General features: G+C 38.3%; 1 protein-coding gene across 1 annotated transcript; it reads right to left on the bottom strand.

Annotated features, from left to right (window-relative positions):
- Window positions 1–2504: 2504 nt before the first annotated feature.
- Window positions 2505–23846, bottom strand: LOC110832132 (protein glass). Its single transcript, XM_087350602.1, has 5 exons — window positions 23687–23846; window positions 15217–15564; window positions 12845–13061; window positions 11455–11646; window positions 2505–6409 (listed from the first exon to the last, which is right to left on the bottom strand). Exons 2-5 carry the CDS (start codon window positions 15468–15470, stop codon window positions 5588–5590), a joined length of 1485 nt encoding a protein of 494 aa, XP_087206728.1. The 5' UTR covers window positions 15471–15564; window positions 23687–23846; the 3' UTR covers window positions 2505–5587.
- Between the last annotated feature and the right edge of the window lie 1562 nt (window positions 23847–25408).

The raw sequence follows: 25408 nt of genomic DNA, 5'->3' as shown, positions 1-25408 counted from the left end.
GATTGATGTCAATTGATCGAGCGGACCAGTACTTTAAATGTTAGGTACAGTATTGTCATAAAGTTGACAGGTTTGAAGGGAAGATATACTGAGATTTTACTGTAGTCTTAATGAGCCTTGACTTAACTTTTATTCACTACTTTTGTAGAATAAAGGCCCTGTTCTACTCAGCTGACGATGTATTTTGGAAAAGAACCGTGGTTACAGACCTGAATACCTCTTCACGCTTGTACCCAAAGTACCAAGTTTTAAATTGTTTACCTTAGTGCATCTATTAGAGGAAAATATTGGCATTACTTTGGAAAAGAGATGCATGCAACTCGATTTTCTATTAACAGCTTTCAAGTACCATATTTCATTGCGTAATTAATGCACGTTTTTTTCCGACATTTGTTGATGGGAAAATTTAAAATATCTCGGTGTACTTAACCTGTTTGTAGGAGTGAGTAGGCCAAAGGAAAGATTAATTGCTAAAAAGTGTACTTTTTTGTTAAACTTTTTACGTCAGGTCCGTGATGTTTCACAGGACATCGCATTCAAGTAACTGTGTCATACTGCTAGCCATGCAACATGTAATTGCTGTTACTAGATTTCTGGACTTATCTGTTGTCTCTTATTTTGGTGAAAAAATTCAATATTTCAGAAACTGGATCTGTTTGTGTCTTTAGGTGAAAGTGTGGGCAGTTCCTACTCTGTACGGTGATTACGGTTAACTCTTTGTAATGGACTCGACTGAGTTGATACCTCATTCCACGCGAAGGTGAAGATAGGCGCAGTTTAAAAAATACTTTATTTTCGGAATACCAGATGATGGACGAAGTCCAGAAATCTGGTAATAGTAATTGTAATACATTGTCATCAAATCCCTTTAGAATCAGCGTATAATGTGGAGCAGCAACAGAGATTAATTCTACATGAACCATATGGAAAGACCTCATTTTCCATCGCATTCTTATTTCAGATTTTGTACCTGCTGCTATTCCTTTGAGACTTCAGTGACGGAAGTCTCTATTGTCTTCTGTACCCAAATATCTAATGCATGTTATATATGGTGATTTATGTGTTACCTAATTTTGCAACCAAAAAATTAAGGTTTATGAATTGTGCAGTGAAATTTAGTATGTCGAAAATTCTTTACTTAATCTACAAATAAAAATGTGTCAAATTTAACTTGAAATGTAAGAATTTTATAAAGGTAGAGTAGGAATGTAGGTGTTGGTGTATGTTTTATGAAGTATTTTGAATATAATCTTGCATTAAGTTTTTATCTATTTATTCTGGTATTTCAAAACCAATATAATTCTTTATTTTTGGAAGGTCAGAAAGAGAGAGAGAGAGGGGTATTTAATAGCTATCCCCCCCTTTAGGCTAGTATTTTTATAAATTGCCCCAGTACAGAATACTGAATGGGTTTTAATCGTAATTTTATCAGTATTTTTAGGAATAATTACAAATTTGATCATAGTCTCTGTTAATGGGTACATTCATTACACATATTGAGTTCAGTTAAAATCTGGCAGACTTAAAAGCTAATGTTAAGTAGGGTCTAGTGAACTTAATGAAAAAAAATTTACTTACGAATTTTTATAATAAAAACAATTCGCTTTATATACTTAGTATATAAATATCTTACAAACAATAATATGCGTGCATAATTTAATAAATTACACTGAATGTGGGCTAAATGAGGAATGTGTGGTTATGTTAGCTGGTTCTCTGTGCCTTTCAAAAGTAGCGACGCCACACACTACGAACTGAAGAGGGCAGTATGTAAATCCCTAATATGACTACCCACTTCTACAGTTGGATTAATCATGCATATGACCCTAATCACATTTAAAATTGTATGTTTAATATACTAATCCTTGGGAATAGTATTCCTAACCATTTTGATATTTGTAGACAAATGATTGCTTGAAGGTAAAAAATACGTTTTTGGATATATTTAACATAAACCTGCCATAGACTTTTGAAATCTATAAAAGTACAAGGTTTTATGTAATAAATTTTGGGAGTCAGAGTGTAGTATCAGTGGAATTTGTGGCTAATTTATAGTTATACTTGCCTGTTGTGAAATAGCTCAGTCAGTATAGTGACTAGCTACGGGCTGGACGGGCGGGGTTCGATCCCCGACGGGGGCTGAGGATTGCTGTGTAAGTAGCGTGATTCGTGGATGTCCGATACAGTTTTTTGAATATCGTGGATTGGAAGAGTTTTTATTTTTATAGATATTTCCAACCAACAAAAGGTTAGGAGAGATGTGTAGGGGAGGATGGGCTAATTAAGGTCACTTAACGAAAAGTATACGCAAAGTTGAAACTTTATATAAACTGGAATTTAGTCTGAAGGGTCTACATCTTAAGTATGCAGTATAAAACACGCAGAACGTAACAAAAGATCTGTAGGAAATGATAACTGAAGACGTAGCTTTGACCGGTATTCCCCACCCTTAGGGGTAATGACTTTGCAGTGGAACTCTCTGTCATTAAGGTAAAACATTTTGGTATGGAAATCTTTATTTAATTTTCTTTTATTTGTTATAAAATATTATCTGGAGAATACATATAATTTATTCCATTTTAGTGACTAGAAAAAAATGACACAGTAATATACAGGACACTTGTACAGTTTCTTTGGCTTCAAAGTAACACACACAAATAATTCAGGCAATAAGTAATATTATCCTTTATTCGTTGAAACATTGAGGAATACTAAAAATGCACATCGTGACGTCATAATTGAGTATTGTTCGTAGTTTCTCTTCTACTGTAGAGTACCTTTGAACTTCTGTAGTTTTGTAATAGCATTATGTTATTTGTTAGGAGTCTATGCAAACTTTAAATGTACTCGTACTTGGAATTTCATTGCTGAAAATCTATTTCTTTAATAAAAATCGTTTGTTCAGTGTTTATTATTAGGTATATTAGTTCAGAGTTAACAGTCGACCGTAGAAATATCATTTACCGGCAAGTCAGCTCTCTGTTTCTCCGCCTTTTCTAAATGATGACACTAAAATATAGCTCATTATTTCATAGCAGACAACATGTTGATAGTAAAGTTGTGTATATATGTAACTAGTATGATCATATTATTCTTAACACTTTTTTACCAATTTATTTTACTTTTTGAAAAGAAAGTACAATTTTATAAAATTAATAACCTTTTAGGAGTGTGTAATAAATTATAAACGTTGAAAAGAAATTAAAATATTGCTGTTACAATTAGCTTTATGTAACAAAGTAACAGTACAGGCGAATGATATATAAAGAAAGACTTGAACAATTTACTGATATTTTGTGAACTGTTGTTAAATGTGTAGAAACGCATTCGAAATCAAAATTTTGCAGCACATCGTTTGAGAAACACCGAAGTAGTCTGTACAGTAGACAGAGCGTCATTAAATCAAATAAACTGACAACTTTGCGTCTTATTTGTTGTTTTACTCAGACAGGATACCTCAGCTGTGTGAATAAAGATTGAGTGAATTTCTTCTCTGCAGACGCAACCTGTCGAGCACTTTTTTATTTATTTATTATTCATATTACGTACTTTGGTTCGTATGGTTTCCTATAAATTATACGAGAAGGAACATTTGTTTCACGAATGGTTAGGTCTAATCATGTTTTCCAACCATTTACATAATTTGTATAATGTATGACTGGGTAAAACTGCAGTTTTACATAGGATTTGAAGTTTTCAAGGTGGTGAGTCCGAAGATGGCTGTCTTCTGGGTTGTAGCGCTATGCAATCTGGTAGAAGCAGCGCGAATGGGAACGGTTTCCATGCGCGAGGCTTGCTTATCGCCCTGTTGATGGAGACAGCAAGGACCTCTGAAACGTTGGTAAACTTATACCAGGCTACACGGCGAAACAACCCAGAAGACAGCCATGTGCAGTTCTACGTGTAGTACTCCCCGCCCTCCTCTTGGAAAATAAATAGTTCGTATTGAACCCCGTCTGAATACGTAGCTAAGTAAACTATGGATATTTTTATTTCCATAAAAATAGATTGGTGATTTATGACAGTAAGTGTCAAGAATTATTTCATACGTCCCCACATGTAATTTGTAACCATGTTCGCCCGGGTTGATTCTGTCTCATCGATATTAATATTTTATAAAGGCTTTGATTCGTAGGCGCGTTTGGTTAATAAATGCATGCTAGAAAGGACTAAATATTTTATCTAGAAGTACTTGCGTTAAGTGGGAAATCTATCCGAAATGAAAAAAACTGTTGAGGTCCCTTGAGGTACTGTTATGGCAGGCTTTAATATAATTATGTAACGGAATTAAACTGTGACGTATCTTGAGAATTGCAAAATTATTTCTCCATCATATTCATAAGGATCTTTGTTCTCTAGGCTGAAGCCTTGTTGAAATGTAGTCAAGGTCTCGTGCCCTCTTCAGCGTCTTTAATTTATCATTGAATCTCTCACGATTAATTGACTGTATCTTCTGTTCTTCACTTACGCATTGGTAATCAACGTCAAAAATTCTTCTATTCCCTTCTACTCCATTTTATACCTCAGTGGCCAGATCATATTTATGAATCCATGTCATAGTTTATCGCGGTTACAACTAATTAATCGTAAGCAGTGATATTCTGTAACTTATTCGAATTTCTGATAAACGTGCTATGAATTTCGACTGGTCCTTGGTCTCCTCTAGTGAATGTTTGGATATTAGCTTCTAATAGTCCATATCCTTAACTAATTACCTTTTTTCATCATCGTCACAATAAATTCGTTAGGTTATTGAAGGACACTGTTTAAAGAGTTAAGTTTATAAAAGCATTGAAACTGATGGGTAAACGATCATGCAACTTAAGAAATATACCTCGAGTATTGTCTGCTGTTTGCATCTGGGAGGCTCATGATTTCAACTCGACAGGAGTACGTGTTGTTCTCGTTAATTTTACCCTGTGAATTCCCTCATTACTCCCAAGGAAATACCGGAATGGTCTGTGACATAATCCCAAGCTACGACCACTTCATTTCCAGCTGCATTTGAACATAAAAAGTATCGTATTTGCCCTTATTAAACGAGCCTCTTTTTTCTTAAAATAATTTCCGCAAAATAAATAGAGCTTATTATTCTCTCTTGTTGAATGTACTTAAATGTATTTTTGAACTATTCAGTGGACTTTTGTAGGAGTGATGTTATATTTCTTGTTTAACGCATCTAAATTGTGGCGAGCATTAGGCTAAATTCGGGAGTGAATTCAGTTCGGACAAATAAGTAAATTAAGTGATATTATAGGTGATTCTTTACAAAAATCTGAGGAAAATTATATCATAAGGGCAAATAAATGGAGATATAAGTATCATTCAAGTGTTAGTTGTTCTAATCCCCAATTTTACAGTGATCCTGACTGACGCATGACTCTGTTTTGTAAACTTTGGTTTGAGTCAGAAACGTAACACTCGCGAATCGCGAGGTATTACTCTGTATCGTCGAATTGTTGCTTATTAACTGATATCTTCGTTCCAACTCCTAAGAATTCCTCTCGCGGCCGGACATTGCCTATAGATTGTGCGCTCACCAGCAGGAGTTAACGCGGTGATACAGGAGTTGCCACTGCCGGCACTGTCAGGCTGGCAACGCAGTGTTGGAACCACCATGAACTCTCATGTGCCTGTTCAGATTACCCGACTGCGAGAAACGCAGTAAACACAACTTGCATTGATATGGCTTCTCACCGCTGTGAATTCTCAAATGTTTCGTTAGAGTAGACGAGTCTGAGAATGCCTTTTTACAAAGTCTACATCTGTAGGGCCTTTCTCCCGAATGTGTACGCATGTGCGTTGTGACTGAAGAAGATTGTGAGAAGCGTCTATCACATATTGGACAACGGAAAGGCTTCTCTCCGGAATGAGTGCGCACATGCGCAGTAAGGTTCGCGGCTTGACTAAACGACTTATTACAGTCTCCACAACGGTAAGGTTTTTCCCCAGAATGTGTTCTCAGATGCGTCTTTAGAGTGCTGGGACGCGCATAAGTCTTTCCACAAATTCGACATAAATTTGGGCGTTGTGTTTCGTCACTGTTTACTGATGTCATCGCAGCAGCAGCGGCGGCCGCAGCTGCTGCTGCAGCAGCCATTTTGTTCTGATGATACGTACTTCCGTTCGCCATCTTGTTTTGATAGGTGTTTCCATTCCGTCTGTTGTTATTGCAATTGCGTGATGAGACTGGTGTCCCGGCTGTAGAGGAAACTGGAGTGAAACTCGTTACTTTACTAATCACAGGCTTGAAAGATGAATTAGTTGTGATGAGAGGTGGCTCTGTTGGAGGTCGGAAGTCCGCGGTGAAGGAGTACGTGGCTCCACCAGTGCAGGCTTGAGGACTCAGCAGGCCCTGTGTTTGAGGGTAGACAGGCGATGGATTGGGAGTTGCTGATGTCCACTGCATCTGGAAAAGTTCCGTAAGTCAACAGTTACAGTGTCGACAGTCGTGTTATTTGGGTATTACTTTACGTTATAGAAGTTGATGAGCTTTTGTGGTATCTAATGAGACGAAAACATGCAAGGAAAGGCACTGGTGTCGCCTTCCAGTTCCATTGCAGATGTGAAGCAGATTTCTTATTGTAAGGCTAATGGGCTGGTCGTTCAGGTAAACCAAGCTAGCCCACCGGTGCTACCATATGCAGTGTTTCTCTGGAATTTAAAGAGAATATTGAAGGAGAATACTACGTGGACAGACGAACGGGTTTGATTAATACATTTTTGTTTTTAAACTGAGGTTTTAAGGAAAGCTAAAGTAGTAAGGTTTAAACATTCGCAGATGTTAACATTATAGTTTAGGCTTTCATGCTATACTGAATTGCAGTGTTAAAGTGTACTTCGGAACCGTCCGGAAGCTTTTGGTTTGTTATGCATTTCCTTGTGTTTGCCATTTACTGTTAAAGACAACTTTTGTTTTGAAGAGGCGTTATTGTGCATCATTTACTCAAAACAGGAACAAATATTATGGTTGTTGATTGATATAATCGGTTCTGTAGACCAGCAGTAACTATATTTATCAACAATTAATAACTGCGTTTTGCCATACATGGAGAGTAACGAGCCAGCTGTTTAACTTACATATTCAAACAAAGTTTGAGGTCTTTTATATTTAGAGAATGAATGACATGTTGATAAATGCGGTTGGCCGTTAATGGCGTACTAGTTTCTAGATACGAAAGGGCTGGACAAAACAGATTGTAAACAATAACTAAAAAAAAATTTTCTGAAATATTTCCGTTTAATTACCTGAAAACATAGACTACTAACATCTTAATTGGCAAAATATGTCAGAATAACTTTAATTGTATTGTCAGACATCAGAACTATTCACAAAGGACCGTTATACTGTCTCCTACTTTAGAAATGGCTGTAGCATCGTCTAGACCAGTGGTATTCAACCTTTTTTGTTCGCGTACCCCCAGATATAATTTCTCTTCAACTTTGTACTCTCAAATTTGTTGGTGTATAATTCAAGTTATACATAGTATATAATCTACATCTAAAATAAATTAAATAAATTACATTACTGATTATTCAGTATTTATCATAAAATAATATATATTTTTTTTAAATTTCACGTACCCCCTAAGATGTCTTCGCGTACCCCCAGATATAATTTCTCTTCAACTTTGTACCCCCAAAGTTGTTGGTGTATAATTCAAGTTATACATAGTATATAATCTACATCTAAAATAAATTAAATAAATTACATTACTGATTATTCAGTATTTATCATAAAATAATATATATTTTTTTTAAATTTCACGTATCCCCTAAGATGTCTTCACGTACCCCCGGGGGTTCGCGTACCCCAGGTTGAATACCACTGGTCTAGACATTCGGCTGGAGAATATGACAAACCACTAAAATTTTAATGAGTCCAGGTGGGATTCGAATGAGATAGCCCTAACGTTCGGGATAGACACGTTACCGCCATGCTAACCTTTTCTATGAAGCAGGACCATGTAATCATGGAGTAAAACCTCCGCTGAAAGTGTTGCCAGAATAAATGCCAGCTTCACCTTCTGGTCCTTTCCATTGTGTATATTTGGTAGGATGAATGTCCGTCATAACGCGGAAAGGAAGAAGCATTTCCTGCTTTTGTACGGGTGTAATGAACACGGAGCGTCCCTTGGATCTGAAGGAAACCGATCGATGTCAGTAAAACCATTACGTCTCTAGTTGAGTCGTAACGCAAGTCGAGTGTCGATTGTGATCTCGGCTGTGAGGTCGTGCAGTCTTGTAGGTTGTTACTAACGATTTGAAGGAACGTACCACTTCTATCTTCTGAGTGGAATTGAAGATGAAGGCGTTTATTTCCTCCAAAACGTTGATAACCACCTACAAGACTACGCAGTGTCACAACTCAGAAGACATTTTCGCGTCGTAAGAACGTGAAATGTAAGATTGGCTTAAGTCGTTCAACCGCGAATGAAATCGTGACTGGATCTATTGCATCCCGGAAGTGCGTTACAGAATTTGTAACAGATCTGGCACTACAAGAAGAATGTTCTAAGAGCCACCTATTTTATTTAATTAAATAAGTATGTAGTCTGTGAGAAGTTTAAGTAGAGTAAAGGTTCGTTTGGGTGCTATAGGGTGATAGAAGTTTTGGTAATAGTCTCACATACTGGGAAGGCAATGTACTGTTGGGTGGAATTAATACTATTAATAACAGTGATCCTGTGAAAATAGAAATAGTTAAAATATGCCTTAAGTGGGTTAATTAAATTAATCCATTTATGAAGTCGAGAATGATAGTAGCAACGAATTAAGCACGTAAGATTAAGCCTATAGATTAGGTCCATTATGAAATAATTTATATTCAAGGAATAAATAGGTGACCCAACACACGCTTTTGGGATTTGATGTTAATAAATGTCATAGGCCTACAGGGAATTCTGGTTGTAACATGTAGATATTTTGAAGCTGATTCTGTCCCTAACGCATAACTTATTTTAAAGAGAGGAACAGAGGAAGAAGGGAATAAAGACAAAGTAGAATGATGGAAAGGAACAAATAAACAAACAACGATCCCAGGTTAGTTCAGCATGTTCACTGGTCTGGATCGATAAGATGTACATCCGCCCACACTTTAGAATTAGCTCCACCCACAACCAGCGGTTGTCATCGCAACAGACAATAAAGATGGCTTCTCGGAGACGCACAGCTGCCATAACTACAAGACCGTGAGCAATGACAATCATCTTGTCCGCGTCGAGTACCTATCATTTTTATTGTTTTTGAGGAAATTTCATATTTTTACCAAAATATGTCAAAGGATTCAATACAAATGCTTAAAAGTTTTGTTAGTCCACATTTAAAGTAGCCCTCATAATGTTTAAGATCGATCAGATGTGTACGTATTACCATCAAACACTAGACAAAGAGGAAAGTTGTAGGCCCTATCATGTTTCGTGGAAATCTGTCAAATGATTTATTAAAAGATTTGTGTGAAACGTCAATTGGGCCCTTATGTGAAGTGTCCTTTAGAATCGTTTAAGTAGGAGGAAAGTTCAATAGCCTGTGAAAATAATAGTACAATAGACAATAGACAATAGGTAAGAGTCATATAAACCTTTCTTAAATATATGTTGAAGGACTCAAGAATTAAACGTAAAATTTAGTGTAAAGCCTCTGACTAAAATTTACCAAAGGAAATCAAGTGAAAATATCTCGAAAATGTATAATGTAAACCTACGTCTGCTATGCCGAGTTTGATTGAAATGTGTCAGGTAGTTTCTATGTTGTTTCTTGCCAACTACGGACGTGACGAAAGTAATAGGCGATTTTAGATTTTTTTCGAAATACAACTAAATAATAGGCCTACGTTGCTCGCAAGTGTTGGCTGTACAGTTTTGAGCGGTTTTAATGTAGTTGTATAAGAATAAACTTTGCCTTGCATTTCTTGCGAAGTTCAATCGAAATAAGACATATTTTAAACCGGTTTTCGTACCAAAAATTGGCATAATATAAATTGCAACTTCTATTTGAAAAAAAGTTTTTAATGCATTCCACGGTCTATGTTAAACGAAACACACGGGAATCAATATGGTTTTTCTCAGCATGTTATCAGCTCTCTTCATTCCCTTAGCAGTAATAGAGCTGCGAGCACATATAGAATAACGAGGTATAACTTGAAATATCTAAAGATCGAATATGGAAAATTTGTTTCTATAAAGTTTCTTCTTCACGTCTAAATTGCGGGTGCTTTGAGAATTACTGTTTTAGGGTGACTGTATACAGATTGAATTGAAAATATTTGAAGTAGAGACCGATCCTGATAGGATTTCTTGTGACGGTAATGACACTTGAATGTTTCGTATTCTTGGTGTGACGGGGCATAACTTGTTTGCTGCTAACGCCTTACGGATCGACCCGCCCGTCATTCACCCAAGCTAAAGAAGTTGCCGGTAAGGCACGGCGTTTGCCATTATAGACGCAACGTGTCTGTTTGCAGTGCATTTTACGTAATGTAGATTTGATGTTTTGGTTTTCTGGGTTGTTGCACCATGTAATGTTGTGTTTGTATACCATTTTTTGTGAGAACGTACGGCTTACATCTCCAGGACTTAAGTACTTTAACCTCTAATTCTGAAGATGGAGTGAACATGTTCATCCGAAAAGTTGGTATAAACTTTAAACAGCGCAATAACCTAGAATACCAGAATATAAATATTGTTTGTCCATGTGCGTATATGTCGTAATAATTTTTGAACAAATTGAAGGATGTCTATGAATCTGGGTATAATTATCATACCATCAGTCTATTCGACATGACTTCATCTTTGCAATTCTTATTCCCTGCCACCATCAATACCAACATTCCTGGAATGTTTCGAGATAACAGACCTACTATGACCATACTATTACCGTATATAATCGCTTCCTTTATAATCCGTGCTATTTGCCGCGTACAAATTTACAAATATCGTCTGCCTTGACCTGAAGAAATCAGCGACAGTGTACGCCCATCTGACAAGTGCTGATGGGAGTGGTAAAATGAATTTTATATTTTAATGCCAACCTCACCTTTACGTATTTAGTCTTATTATTGTTGAAGGGTCCCACTCAAGCCATGGATGTTGTCCTGTGTACAGGTAGAGGCATTGTGACGGGCCGATCCCTCGTCTAAGGAGTCCTACCGAATTTCTATAGATCAAAGCCAACGAAAGTTGAGACCCGCAGATGATCGGACACTGAAAAACTTTTCGTATAAAATAAAAAAAAAATGCTGAAGAGTCTGATACTGACTTGAGGTCTGGTAAGGAGGAAACCCTAAGTTGTATAAATCGAGTGGTGAGGGCCTTTACTATCGCATGTGGAAGAAGTACCGTTATCTGTGGTAACTTAACTTAAATCCGCTTTACACTCGCCGCGTGTAACTGCAGGTGTTAGTCGTTAGTCGAGCTTTAAGCAGGCCTACATGAATCAGTGGTTGAATCTCCTTACCTGCGGACAGGTCATCTGGTGCTGCAGATTCTCTGGGTACCCGTGCATCGTCATGTTCATAGACACGTTGACACTCATGCTGGGGAACATGTTGTGGTGCTGTGCCGGCGTCTGGGCACCGAACATCCCGCTCTGGTCTTGCGCGCCCGTGCAGAACTGCGTGGTGCCATAGCCTGCGCTTGGAGACATCATCTGCAACAGGAGCTCTGGTCCTTTGTGTCTCTTCGTCACTATTACCTCATGGAGCCTCCTCTTCAGTAGGCATTCAAGAATCTGTCATCTGTTCCATGTAGTGCCGAGATTTTAATTCTTGGAACGTCATCCCCAGTCTCCCATGCTTTTTCATGGCGTTGTGCTTGAGAAAACGAATTGCTTTTTTTATTATTATTAGCTAATCCAATGGAGCAGAGTCCTTCTTGAGAAGCTAATAGTAACCTAAGCTCAGGCAGTTAAATTCACTGAATTTTATTGAAACCGAAAGTTCATTACTGTATTCACCGGTCAATATCTTAAGCCGGATAAATCCAATCCATACCCCAAACCGGGTTTTTAAGATCCACTTTAATATTGCCCTCCCACTTTCTTCCGAGTGGTCTACTCCTTTCAGGCTTTCCAAACAAAATTCTGGTTGCTTTGTGCCCCGTCCATCTCTTTGGTTTCATCGTTCCAAAAATGTCTACTGATTAGTACGAATTACAAAGCTCCTTTTTATTCAGTTTTCTTCAGTCTCCCGTCACTTCATCTCTCATCTCAAATCCTTTTTTTTCTCTTAACTGCAGACATCAGGCTCCACACCCACACAAAAGAACATGTACTATTGTTATTATTAATAGTAATATTAGTAGTAGTAGTGGTAGTAACTATCACTTAATACTGTTCTGATTCAGTCTTTCACCGCTCCATTCCAGTCGATGGAATATCGACACAGTGTACCTCATAAATGATCTTAAAACAAAGTTGGTTGCTCATCCGTTCTCGACAGTGTTAATTTACAGGTTCCTGCAAAGTTAGAGGCTCTTCTATACAATATTTAATATGCGTCTGCATTCATTTGTAATTAGTTAATACAGCTTGTCCAAATATTGTTTAGGAAGTCGATTTGGCAAGTCAGTTTAAAACAACTGGAACTTGCAAACTAATTATTGTTTTTAAACACATATATTGGTCTTTTTGTAGCAGTTTTTTTACATCTCAGTCTGTATTTAATGTATTTATAAATTAGGCAATTTAGTATCTTCAGAGCATGAAAATAAAATAACTTTAATTTGTAAATACATTTCGTCAGAATTGTTTATTTCAGTGAGTTCTAAACCCGTAAACACTCTTTGTAAACAAGGCAGATATGTCTTGATCTTTGTTCTACGTCTGTTCTGCATGACGCCAGACTTACCTGATGTGGATGAACTGTGTATGAGAGGGACGCGGAAGGTCCCTGGTACGACCCTTGGCCTGTACATTGCTGCCCAGCGCCGTAGGAACCTGCGAAGTTGCTGCATGGAGATAGCTGGCCGTCTGTTTGTCCCGGGTGGACGACCGCGTGTTTCAGGGAGAGCAAGACGTCTGCCATATCATGCGGCTGTTTCTCCTTCAGCACCGGAAAATCTGTCCTTGAGACACACAGTTAAATCTGTTTTAAACGGAACCTTTATTAAACGGATGCCTGCGTGGATTAGGAAAAGTTTCTTGTCCCTCGAATAAAAAGTTATATAATTGCCCGCAATAAACAGGAATTAGTTATATGACGTGAAGCTTTCACGGCGGCTTTCATTAACAAAGCCTTGAAAATGATGACAGAGATGGTCCTCGAAACGTCGATTGATCACCAACTAACACGGCTGAAATCCCGAGAAGACTTTATTAAGGAATTAATTAGCTTGGAAACGGACATGATATAGATAAATTTAACGGGAAATGGTTTATTTGAATATATTTGTGCTCTGTTCACATATAATGTGCTTTTTTTTTGGAGCAGTCTACGAACTATTCGCTTAAATAATTGTATATATCTGCAGAGTTCACCAAACATTTCTATCGAGTGATCTTGAGGATACTGGGAGGACTTCTATGAACTCAGTTTCAATGCTGAACTTTGCTGGATTCGGAGATTTTCTTCTTTTTTTTTAGTATAAACGTTCAATGGATATCTCGCACAGATAAATTTTCAGTTGACATTTTTATTTGCTTTTTATATCTGACACTGTGATGAAGCATGAGTTATCTTTAATTGGACACGAGTGCAAAGTCAATGTCTTAAATTAAGAATCAATGAATTTAACAAGATTCTTAACTTGTTTCCCATGAAGTATTAATGACTAATTAACTCTGTGGCAGCAAAACAGGAAGACTCAAAGCCACTAGCATCAAAGTCCAGACACTTTCACCCTTCTATCTTTTACACAACTAATTTCCCTATAATCCATCATATTTGTATCCTCTTATAGTAAATTGAGATTTTGCCACCAAAATTCTATATTCATTTCCTGTCTCTCGCATTCTAACCACGTGCCCCACCCATAATCGATTTCCCTGCCTTAACAACACGACGTGACCTGCAGAAATCACAAAATTATTTATGTAATGCCCTTAATTGCTAACTTCAGCCTTCTTAGATATAAATTTTATAAGTTTGCACGTGTTTTATTTTAGATTTTGCGTCTCTAGTTATTATGCATGCTTGTCTGTTCCAGAGACAACAGATCATTGCCAATAGTAGAGATATTGTACTACATGGTCTCAAATTTTTCCTTTTGATTTAAATAAATCTGCTTCTTATCGGAAAAGTTTCAAATTTAAGTTTTAGACCATAACGACGTTTGTAGTTTATGTTACGTACAAATACAATATTTAAAACTATATGCTTTTATTCTTGAGGAAATGTCATGAAATTCTGTTTGGACATTATGTAAAGTGTTAAGTGACACGCGGACGGACATGTCTTCTCATTGTAAGCTCATTTAAAACACTCTACAGGTCACGAGGACATAGAAGTGTGTACTTTAAACGACTTAAAGTTTTGCAAATGCATTCTTTGCCACTATGTATGCCTCATTATTTATTATTTATTACACAATAAAGCCACAGGTACGAGTCATTTGGATACTATTTCATTTTATGTGATCTGTTTAATATTAATTATATGAAAAATAATGCATATAAAATGTACAGATGTTAATGACACTCACCATATGCCTATATTTTGTATTTAATGTATTTAAAAATCGTTTGTACAATGATTCGTTTCGCTAAAATGGCAAATAGAGATTTTGTCGGATAAATGCGGTTAAAATAAAATAAAACATTTGAGGAAGTAAGTTTTATCAAACTTAAGTCACTGTAGATTATATGTAATGCATCTTAACTTATGATCATAGAAATATAACAAGCACAGTTTCCTGTAAACTGAGTGTCTAGGCTTTGCACTGATACGAGCTGTAACTTTGTGGCGGAATAATAATTGTTACCATTTAACGAAATGAAAACCCGAAACTAATCTAAAATTTGTTTAAGAAACCAATTCCTATCCTAGATATAACACAACGCTGGTTTATTACAAAGATGGAACTTCTTAATACTGTTTATGGAAATATCGTTGTTCATTCTGAGAATCACCTGATACCTATAAACACGCTCTGTGTGCAGATTACAGAGTTACTGAATGCTATAGTACCTCTGCGCGGTTCACGTAATGAATACCGTGCTTTACAGGGTTAGGCGAATAATATAAATATAAATATTACTCTATCACTTTCTGTCTACACTTACTTGTAGTTGGCAGCTGAGCAGGGACTGAATGGGAAAAGACTGGGCAGGGGATCCAAGTCCAGAGGCGGCAACGAGAAAGATCCCATGTCCTCCGGAGACCAGTATGCCCCCCCACTGCCGAGACCTGTAGGAACCTGTACTCCACCTGAACTGCCGTATGTGCCTCCCAAAACTGCAGGCGACGGGCCACCACCTGCGCCCTGCAACTCGACGAGCCCGTAGTGGGGGTTGTTCGGAATGTAACATCCATCCATCTCAATTATACGCCGGCTCGTATTTCTCTCTCAAACTTCACCGTTTCCCCCACTCCTTCCGTTACTTGCCGGTGCAGCCTTACGATACCTCTTTCTGGAACACATAAAGTACACGTATATTTCCAACTACTCAATAATAATAATAAAGGAGGATGAATCCTTAGAACGTAGCCGATCTCAATGGGCGAACCACAACCGCGCTGAAGCTGCGATACAATGCACTACGGAGCATGCACGATTATGTGGAAGGCTTCAGATATTAATTATTGCAGTGAGGGGTTGGAGTGGGGGTGAGGGGTTAGGAGACAAGCCAAAGGTATGCTGTATATTAGCAGGCGATTCTGAATTTTGCAGGCTCTGGGATGCAGAAACCTCATTCACATCCACCAACAAACGAATGGCGAATCTAGGTGCCTGGAGAAGTTGGTTGACTCGCTGAGTGACAGACTCTTTGACTAAGTAACTGATTCATTGAATGATGAGTTATTGATTAACTGGTTATCTGACTGACTAGTAACTAACTGAGTAACTTATAAGACACTATGTATGAAGATATCCGTCTTCTGGGTTGTTGCGCTGTGTAGTCTGGTCGATGTTAACCAACGTTTCAGAGGCCATACTGCCTCCGTCATCAGGGCGATGACGCCCTGATGACGGAGGCAGTATGACCTCTGAAACGTTAGTTAACATCGACCAGACTACACAGCGCAACAACCCAGAAGACGGATATCTTCATACTCACCGCTGTGAGAACCTCAAGTCTTACACACTATGTATGATTTGAGGTTTTCACAGCGGTGAGTATGAAGATTTCCGTCTTCTTATAAGATACTGATTGTGAGACAGTGACTACTGACTGAGTATCTAACTACTTTAACCACTGACTCATGGAGTAAGTTACTGACCTAGTGAATGACTAATTAACAGGGTAATTAATACTAATTGAATGATGTACTGACTATGAACTCAGTGATTAAAAAATATCCTGATTGATAGACTAATGAAATGACCAATTATGTAACTAAATTCATTTACCTTTATTTTATTAATACAGTTACCAATAAAATAAAGATAATAAAGTTCTCTGTTTAGGCATGTACCGTTAATATAATTGAATTTAATCTGGAAAATGCGACTGAATTTATTTTGAGCTCTGTTTGATCTGCGTCGTATTATTGGGATTTCATTTGGCAAGTGGCGAATGGCGTTCAATAAAATATATTCAGCTGTCGGGATTTAGTACGGAGCTGCTGTCCCATAACATTTTTCGTATCACCAATTATTCATTTAAAGATCACTGTCTTCTGGGATGTTGCGCCGTGTAGTCTGGTAGAAATTTATCGACGTTTTAGTGGTAATTTCTGTCGTCATCATCAGGGAGGCAGCAGTAACTTCTGAAACGTCGGTAAACCTTTCATCCTACACAGCGCAATTCCTAGAAGATAGTCATCTTAATAATATCTGTCGTGAGAACCTGAAATCTCACTAATTTTTAATTTATTTGGAATTCTAGAATTTATTTAACAAGACTCGTTAATCGAAACTATAGACTTGATTGATTTATTCTTGACTCTTTTAATGACACAGTCAAATGGATGGACGTTGTGTGTGATGAATTAGTAAACATTTTGAATTTATCACGACATATTCTAATGTAATACCTCAGAATTTTCTTGGAGAGAATGGCGAGAGATACGAAATACCTGTAAATGTAGGCTAGCTAACCTCTGGGCCGAGATTCGAACAGGGATACTACGAGTACGAAGTAGAAGTTGCATCGACTCGACCACGACATTCAGTGTGACTGTCGCTGTAATCGTTATGCTTTTGAAATTATCGCCAACGCTGAAGAAGTCCTATTGCTAGACATCGTAGATATTAGAAAAGAACCAGGAAGTTTGTAAACCAATCCTTTAAAGGAATTAAAAAGATATAAAATAACAAGATGGATGTAACTCGAAACATAAGTCGACCTGGCAATGGCGTTTGTGGTGGGACAATTTCTGTGTTACTGTGGGGATGAGATTTCTTTAAAGATGTTTCTCAATTTTCGATCATTGAATGTCTACAACCAACCTCTGAGAAGATAGTAATTTCTCAAGTGGTCAATAAATAGCTTTACGTAACTCCTAAATTTTATCACTGTGTACACAAAATTCTTCCATTGGACCATATTCTGAGCGAAGTGAAGCCACTTCGAGTCCACTTCACACCCACAAGTCATTTTTAACTTATTCTAGCATCTAATTTGTGAGTATTCCAAATGGCCTCTTCCCGTTAGGTTTTCCGACTAAAATCTTATAAGTCTTTCTCATTTCTGCCATGCGTGTAACTTAACCTGACATGTCGTCGCCCTTGGCTTGGTGACCCTAATAAAATGAGGTGAAGACTACACATGGTACATCCTCTGTCTTATGTAGAAAAAAATTATCAACTCTTCGTTCTCATATATCCTCAGTCTAATTGGACATCAATAGGCTATTCGCAGAATTATCTTCCTATGACAGATAATTCAATCACAGACATTGTGTTGCTAAGTTCTTTGCTGAGATGCAAGCATTTGAACAGAAACCATAAATCTTACATTCGTACATAACTTCCTGTTTTAGAGTCAAAGTTATTTAGCCTACATCGATTATTACTACTCTAGAAATTTTGGTTAAAATCTGGTATATCCTGTTTAATACTCACCAGCTATACAGTTTTTTTTAACTGGACAACCTAACAGAAGAAAAACTCTTCATCTTGGGTAACAGACATAGACGTGGGTGGGTTCATTTGTTATATTTTTATAATGAAGGTCTCAGTATCTTATATTGTCTAGGGTTATTAATGAATATCCCCGACGAGGGCAGAGGATTTTTCCTCGAGCCTCTGCGTCCATACCGGCTCTGGGGTCTACCCAGCCTCCTATCCAATGGGTACCGGGGTCCTTTCCCGGGGGTAAAGCCGGCCGGGGCGTGATACTGACCACTCACCCCCATCTAGTGCCGAGGTCAAGAAAGAGAGGAGCTATACCTCCTCTCACCCCAAACGCCTACATGGCGTATAGTGGGACAAACTTTACCTTACTTTACTATTAATAAATACTGAATTGGAAAACATAAGGAAACATGTAGTCGTGACCTAAATTTTGAGAGGTGCTATCGCGAAATTGTTCTTTAAAGGACTGAAGAAAATCACTAAAATCCTGGGTTTCAGGATAGCCGGTCTGCATGTCGAGAGTTTAATCCGAGACCTACAAAATGCGAGATAGAAATGCTAACCACTCGGCTGCTACGACAGGTTATATATGTTACAAGAATAAATTGGATCTTAGAGAAATAAGATGTGATAATTTGGTATCGAAATAAATGGCTGAGTTTGGGATCGAAAGGCGGTTTTTTTTTTGAACTCGAGAACGAAATTTGGGAAACCATAGAATCGAGGAGCACGTTGGTTGGCTGATTAAGAACCTGTGATATGGAGTTAGTCATTATGCCAGCCATATAGCAATTGATCCAAATTGTTGAAATCTTCTAATAAGCTTTTAGACTGAATGATTTTATGTCATAACTTTAAATTTAAGAGCACTGAATTTCTCACACATTTTATATGTGCCAAAAAAATTAACGGGTTAGTGGAATGGCAAAATTTTATTGCATTCCGGAGGTAACCGGTTCGAATTTTAGACAGGTTATAAACTATATTGACTGTGCAGTTTCATGGTCGACAGAAACGGGGAGTTTCGTTGGAAATAACATAAGCCGTTTTTCCATAACGTTTTTAAGGATGTTGGTGACTATGGCAACGGATTCCTGGTATTCTATTGGTTAGCGTAATTTCAAAGTAGAGAGAGATGAAAAATAACTGCTCAAAAGGTATTAATATGGTTTCTGTTTGATGAAAAGGGGAAGAAATACACTACAATTTATTGTAGGCTGCAGAAGCCATGTTGGGGTGCACAAGTTTCGATTATGTTGTGAGTAAGGTGAGAACCGACCACTGCTTATAACGGAATCCCAAGGGACAAACAAATTTCCGTTCAACACAGGAAATTCTAAATAAAAGTATTGCACATAGCCTATATGCCCGTTGTAGGTTTATGATCTTAGACACCAGCAAATAATTAGTGCCACAAATTCACAGTGCACTCTTTCAGAGGAGTGAACATTTCGTGTGTGTGTGTACAAAATGTCTTCCTTGCTTCTAGGTGTCCGGTTCTGAGCATATTTTGTCGACGAATTGGTTCAGTTTACGTTTGTGACAGGGAGAATAGTACGGAACAAAAACTTGTTCTTATAAATCATTTTACATCAGTTCTCAATCTATACTATCGAGATATGAGATTTTTCGATTACGACAAATTTACGTTTAATCCAAGATTCGCATATTTCGGTCTAATTTAACCCATATTTACTGAACCAACTATGTTTTATTATTTTATTATAAATGTTAGAACAGAAGCCTAAGTATTTTACCGGTTACGTTGTTTAATCACTGAAGATATGACTAAGTTGGAAAGATTATAATAACTGGCGTGACGTCATGTAGTCTAAGGAAGAAGAAATAATCCGCCATGATTCGAACAATGCACCTTCCAGAAAATAGGTATAGGCCGGCCATGTTGGTTTTCTGGGTTGTGACGCCGTGTGGCGAGTTTCGGAGGAATATACTGCCTCCAAGGATGAAGGTGGAGGCAGTATATTCCTCCGAAACAGTGATATCTACGTCGTGGAAGTCCACACGGCGTTTCAACCATAAGACCAACATCGATATCTCGAGCAGCGCGACGGCCATGTTGCCCTAACAAAAGTTGTATATCATCTAAGATGTAGTACTATAGGATTATGTAGAATGTTACTTTCAGTAGCGCTAGTTTTCCTCACAAATCTTCTATGTTGGTATTATTGGCGGAAGGAAATTATAACGAAAAGATGTTTACCGTCGTCTGTCATGCTAAGCCTTGCAGTCGCATGGAGACTGGCTTATGTTACAACGGTGCTTAACTGCCTCCACCAATGAATAATCTTCGTCCTGATAGTGGATGCAGTAAACATCTCTGAAACGTCGGCAAATAACTAGGAGGCTACACGACAGACACTCTTTATGCTTGGCATTATAAAAACTTGAAATCTCACTTAGATCGTGTAGGGAAGTTGAAAGGGTCTGGAGATACATTAAACGTAATATAGGCATGACATTAAAAAATTCGCCAGTTGTTTAAAAAGTGATTAGGGGAAGATCGAATCGGACAGACATACTAACACGTTGTTATGAATCTTTATTTTTTTGTTTGTTTGTCGTCAGTCTTTCGACTGGTTTGATGCGGTCCTCCATTTTCGCCTATCTTCCGCCAATCTCTTAATTTCCACATCCTCAAAAATCTGCGTCACATGTTCCAATCTTTGTCTCCCTCTACAATTCTTCCCTTCAACTGTTCCTTCCATTACCAAATTAACCTCAGCATCCTATCTCTTCTTCTATCAAGATTCTTCTTCCTTCGCCTATCCTGTCAAAGACCAGCTCATTTCGTACTTTATCAGTCCACTTAATTTTCAACATTTCAAATGCTTCTACCCTCATTCTTTCTGGCTTTCCCACTGACCATCTTTCGCTGTGCTCCACACATACAACTTCAGAAAAATCTTTCTTAATCCCAGGTCAATGTTTGACACTAGTAGACTTCTCTTCCTGAAGAAGGCTCTTTTCGCTTGTGCTAATCTGCTTTTAATGTCTTCCTTGCTTCGTCTATCTTTTGTGATTTTGCTTAATAAATAACAGAATTCCTTCACTTTTTCTACTGTGTCTTTTTTTATAAGTAATTAAAATAGGTAAAGAATCGTCATTTATGAGTTTTGCCGTGATGTGTCGGCAACTTCTTCAGCAACTGTGTAAAGCAGGTAGTCTTAGTGCAGATTGCAGGCGCCCCAGCGCCAATCTTCCTCTAAGAACTACACTGGATCCAGCTGTGAAGCGAAAGAAGGCAAAATACTATGGAGTACTGATGATACTCCTGTGGGCTCCTAACAGAGAAGTTGAACCCAATCGCAGTTCACGCGCTGTTGAAATTTGAAACAGTAAGATATCAATTTGTCAGGAGGTAAACTGCTCGCACAGTGGTATTGTGTTTGAATGCGCTAGGAGACCGATCGGTATGCAGTTACGACACGTGGTATACTGCAACATGGACGAAGTCCGCAACTTAAGTGTTCTGGAACTTGTCCCCGGAAGAAACATTTCAAATGGAAATATTTTGATACGGGCTAAAATCCTGTTTAATGGAATGGAATTGGATAAAGACGAAGACAAATGATGGCAAACCTGAAGATGGCTGCCTTCTGGGTTGTCGCGCCGTGTAGCCTGGTAGAAGTTTACCAACGTTTTATAGCTCCTTGCTGTCCCGGAAGACAGACATCAACAGGTAAAACAATTTCGATTTTCATATTTGAGTTTTTAGTAAGAGATCGGGAATATCCGATGTTGTCAAGCGAATGGTAGTGCCTGCATTCTGTAGACATCATCTTCGTGATCCGGACTGCTGCAATTGAATCTGGGTTCTTGAGCGTTGCGTATATAATCTTTCGATGAATTGCTGTCCGTAAAGCCAAGTCCTTCGTCTTATTTAGATACGGCTAGTGTACTTACTGGTACTTGAGACATGTGCCCGTTACGAACTGGTCTCGTTATTATACAGATGGCTTAGTGCTCTAGTACAGTACTTAAGCTGGTGGTTGGTGAGTTCATTTGGATCAAAAAATGTTAATAGCTTTCTCGCTAATTTGTATCGGTTTCAAAGTCTTTACGTTGATATTGTTTTGTGGTGTAGTGATTGTTTGCTGCGGGATCCGTGCTGATAGCTCGTGGAAGTGCAGACAGTTGAACCGCGTTTATCAGACTCGGAGCGCAGTGTCCGGTCGGAGAAGTTTCCAGCACACGAACGGAAAAGTGCTTAAGAATATTGACGATTGAAAAATTATACTGGGAGGGGCGGGGGGGGTGCAGAACTTTTTGTCTTCCGTTTATTCCAAATTGGGAAATCAGTTGACCTATTGTGTTAAAATAAATTGTTTCTATTTTGTAAAAATTGACTGTCTCAATAATAAAAGCGACAGCAACGTAAAGAGTCGTAACTCGGAAACAGTGGCGAATCTATTAAGAAAAACCTTTCTTTGCATTTTCTGTTACAAATCTCCCTAACAAACTCCTTCAGAACGTACTAGAGCTTTGAATTATCATAAGATGGGCCTGATAGAAGTTTCTCTTTGCTTTTAAAAATGCATTTTTTATGTACTAGCTCTATTATGAGTTATGCTGTTTTCTGCTTATTTTTGTTCCTAGTTCCAGCCCTTAAGATTTGATGTAATGAACTTTGGTTCCAACCGCGTGTCGTAATATTGAAGTATTTGTTTTGGTGTCTAGATCAATAACTTTAAAGCCACTGTTCATGAATTTGATTCCGAGACACTTCTCAGATATCATGAGCGTACTTCAGATGCCTCATTTTTGTTGCTCAGGCTTGCATGAACTACAAATCAATTAGTATATAACATAATAATATATTTGTATGCATAATATATGCTTCTGTATCTTCCGAATACGTTAAATTTTATCGAAATTTCGTAACATTTTTAATGGTTCACACACAAAACAAGTTACATTAAAAACACGAATTGTGAGGGTGAATTTGATGTCTGCACTAAACATTCACATAAGTTGCCGCGTTCTAACTGAAAGCTAAATAGGCCTAGGCCTTTTAATTTTTGCGGAGTCGCCATTTGTTATATTATATTGTACAAATACAAATTCAACAAAAGTTGCATTTCTTTTAATCTTACGAAAATTCTTACTTTGCTTCAAAAGTTATTACATGTTTCAATATTTTCCTCTTAGTCAAGATCTACAAAACGCCTTTTCCTAGATTTATGATTAATACATGTATAAATTTATCTTAAGCACCTCGTTCTGTTCGGTTTAATCTTAACGTAAGTGGTCAGTTGTGTCATAACACATTCGCTACTTATGGTGATAGGTTCTTGGTTCAAATTTTCAGCCCCAAAACAATGAAACAAATCTGTCAGTAACTGACTGTACTTATTAGTACAGTCAGTTACTGATCGCGCGCATATTACAGGCCTATATGTTCCTCGATCAATGAATAATATCGAATACAGCAGCGGTAAACGTAATTTACAAACCAGTGTCACGAACCTTTAGAGAATCTTATAGTTACTTACCATACCTTATCACTGGCCTGGCTCCAGTAACACCTTAATGCGTGTCCTATCATTTCCCACGTGGCTGTCCCTTGAAGCGTCTTCAGCATTTCTAACACTGCCAGGCACTGCTACGTACACACGTACACACAGTCGCCATTCTTAATGACACCACTTTCATTAACCGGAATACATCGTCAACTGATGGACCCCCATGATACCTTGCCACTGGTCCTCCGTCCCCCTGCCCTTCAACCCCCTCGCTAGCCGTAGGAGGCGGCCAGCAAAGTCTAGCTTGATCCTGTTAGTACTTGGATGGTTCAGTGGTGTGGAAAAACAACGTCACTTCCGTTCTTCACGTGACGGGAGGATATAAGTGGAGGGGGAATCCCATGTCCTGGTTTCATATGACTTGAGGTGCAAGATGGACAATAAAAGTCTAACTGCGTTTAACTGTGGTAAATTAATTTATTGTTGAATCATGGTTTCATAGCAGATACAAGTACAAATATTATTTGTGGCTGTTGATACATGGAAAACTCCCCGTTCTTCTTATACTTCCTGTTTCAGCTGAATATGATAATGTATGACTCCTTCCTCAGCGGGTAAAGAATTTTCTCGCTCTATACGCAAGCCAAAGTTTTATTATCTTGTCGCAAGACCTCGCCTCTAGTGCCTATCCTAAGCCAACTGAATCCAGTTCACATCCTCACATTCTCGCATCCTTTATATTCCAATCTACGCCTTTGTCTCCCAAGTGTTCTCTTCTACTCAAGAATTTCGACTCAATCCGTGTTGTTTCCATAGGACGACACAACACGTATCATGTCTGTGTTAAGAAATCTGCAGAATTATAACTTTGTACTGTATTGAAGATTTCTGTCTTCTGGGTTGTTGCGCTGTGTAGTCTGGTCGATGTTTACCAACGTTTCAGAGGTCATACTGCCTCCATCATCAGGGCGATGAAGATTTCTGTCTTCTGGGTTGTTGCACTGTGTAGTCTGGTCGATGTTTACCAACGTTTCGGAGGTCATACCGCCTCCATCATCAGGGCGGTGAGTATGAAGATTTCTGTCTTCTGGGTTGTTGCGCTGTGTAGTCTGGTCGATGTTTACCAACGTTTCAGAGGTCATACTGCCTCCGTAATCAGGGCGACAACCCAGAAGACAGAAATCTTCACACTCACCGCTGTGAAAACCTCAAATCTTACATTGTACTCTATTCATTTAAGGTGCCCTCCTATCCCAACATTTGACTAGAGGGACTGAGTAAGACAATGAAAAAGTCAATCGACATAGCTTTCAGGCCGAGATTCGAATTCGGGAACTTCCGAATTCGACGCCGGAGTGCTATCAGCCCTAAAGCTAATTCTCCGTGTACAATTTCAGTATTTGCCTGTATAGATTTTTGAACGCTACAATGTCAGAAAAGACATCTTTTGTTGTTATTGTTCCCACGTTTCCCCATACGTCTCTTTCTTTCTACTTTTGTTTCAACAAACCTCAGGGCCTAGGGAAAAGTCCCTTCGCAGCCGCAGTGTCCTCTGTTACATCATCGCATTCAATTGTTCCTCCGCTCTCGCCAATAAGTACATCAGCAAACACAAGGCTACAACCCGGTGGGCGCTGGTGCGGTCAGAACCCTTACAGGTGAGGCTAGCCGCGGGGTAAACACAGGTGCGACTTGTCCACGTGCTCAAATCAGATAATAACACAATTGTGACACGGCCAGCATCACGAATGC

Source organism: Zootermopsis nevadensis, unplaced genomic scaffold (assembly GCF_977971745.1).
Source record: "Zootermopsis nevadensis isolate Lab colony 2312 unplaced genomic scaffold, Znev_1.0 Znev_ptg000017l, whole genome shotgun sequence".
In the NCBI taxonomy this organism is placed as follows: Eukaryota; Metazoa; Arthropoda; class Insecta; order Blattodea; family Termopsidae; genus Zootermopsis; species Zootermopsis nevadensis.
The sequence above is the reverse complement of the archived record's forward strand: the minus strand, read 5'-3'. Positions and strand labels throughout refer to the sequence as shown.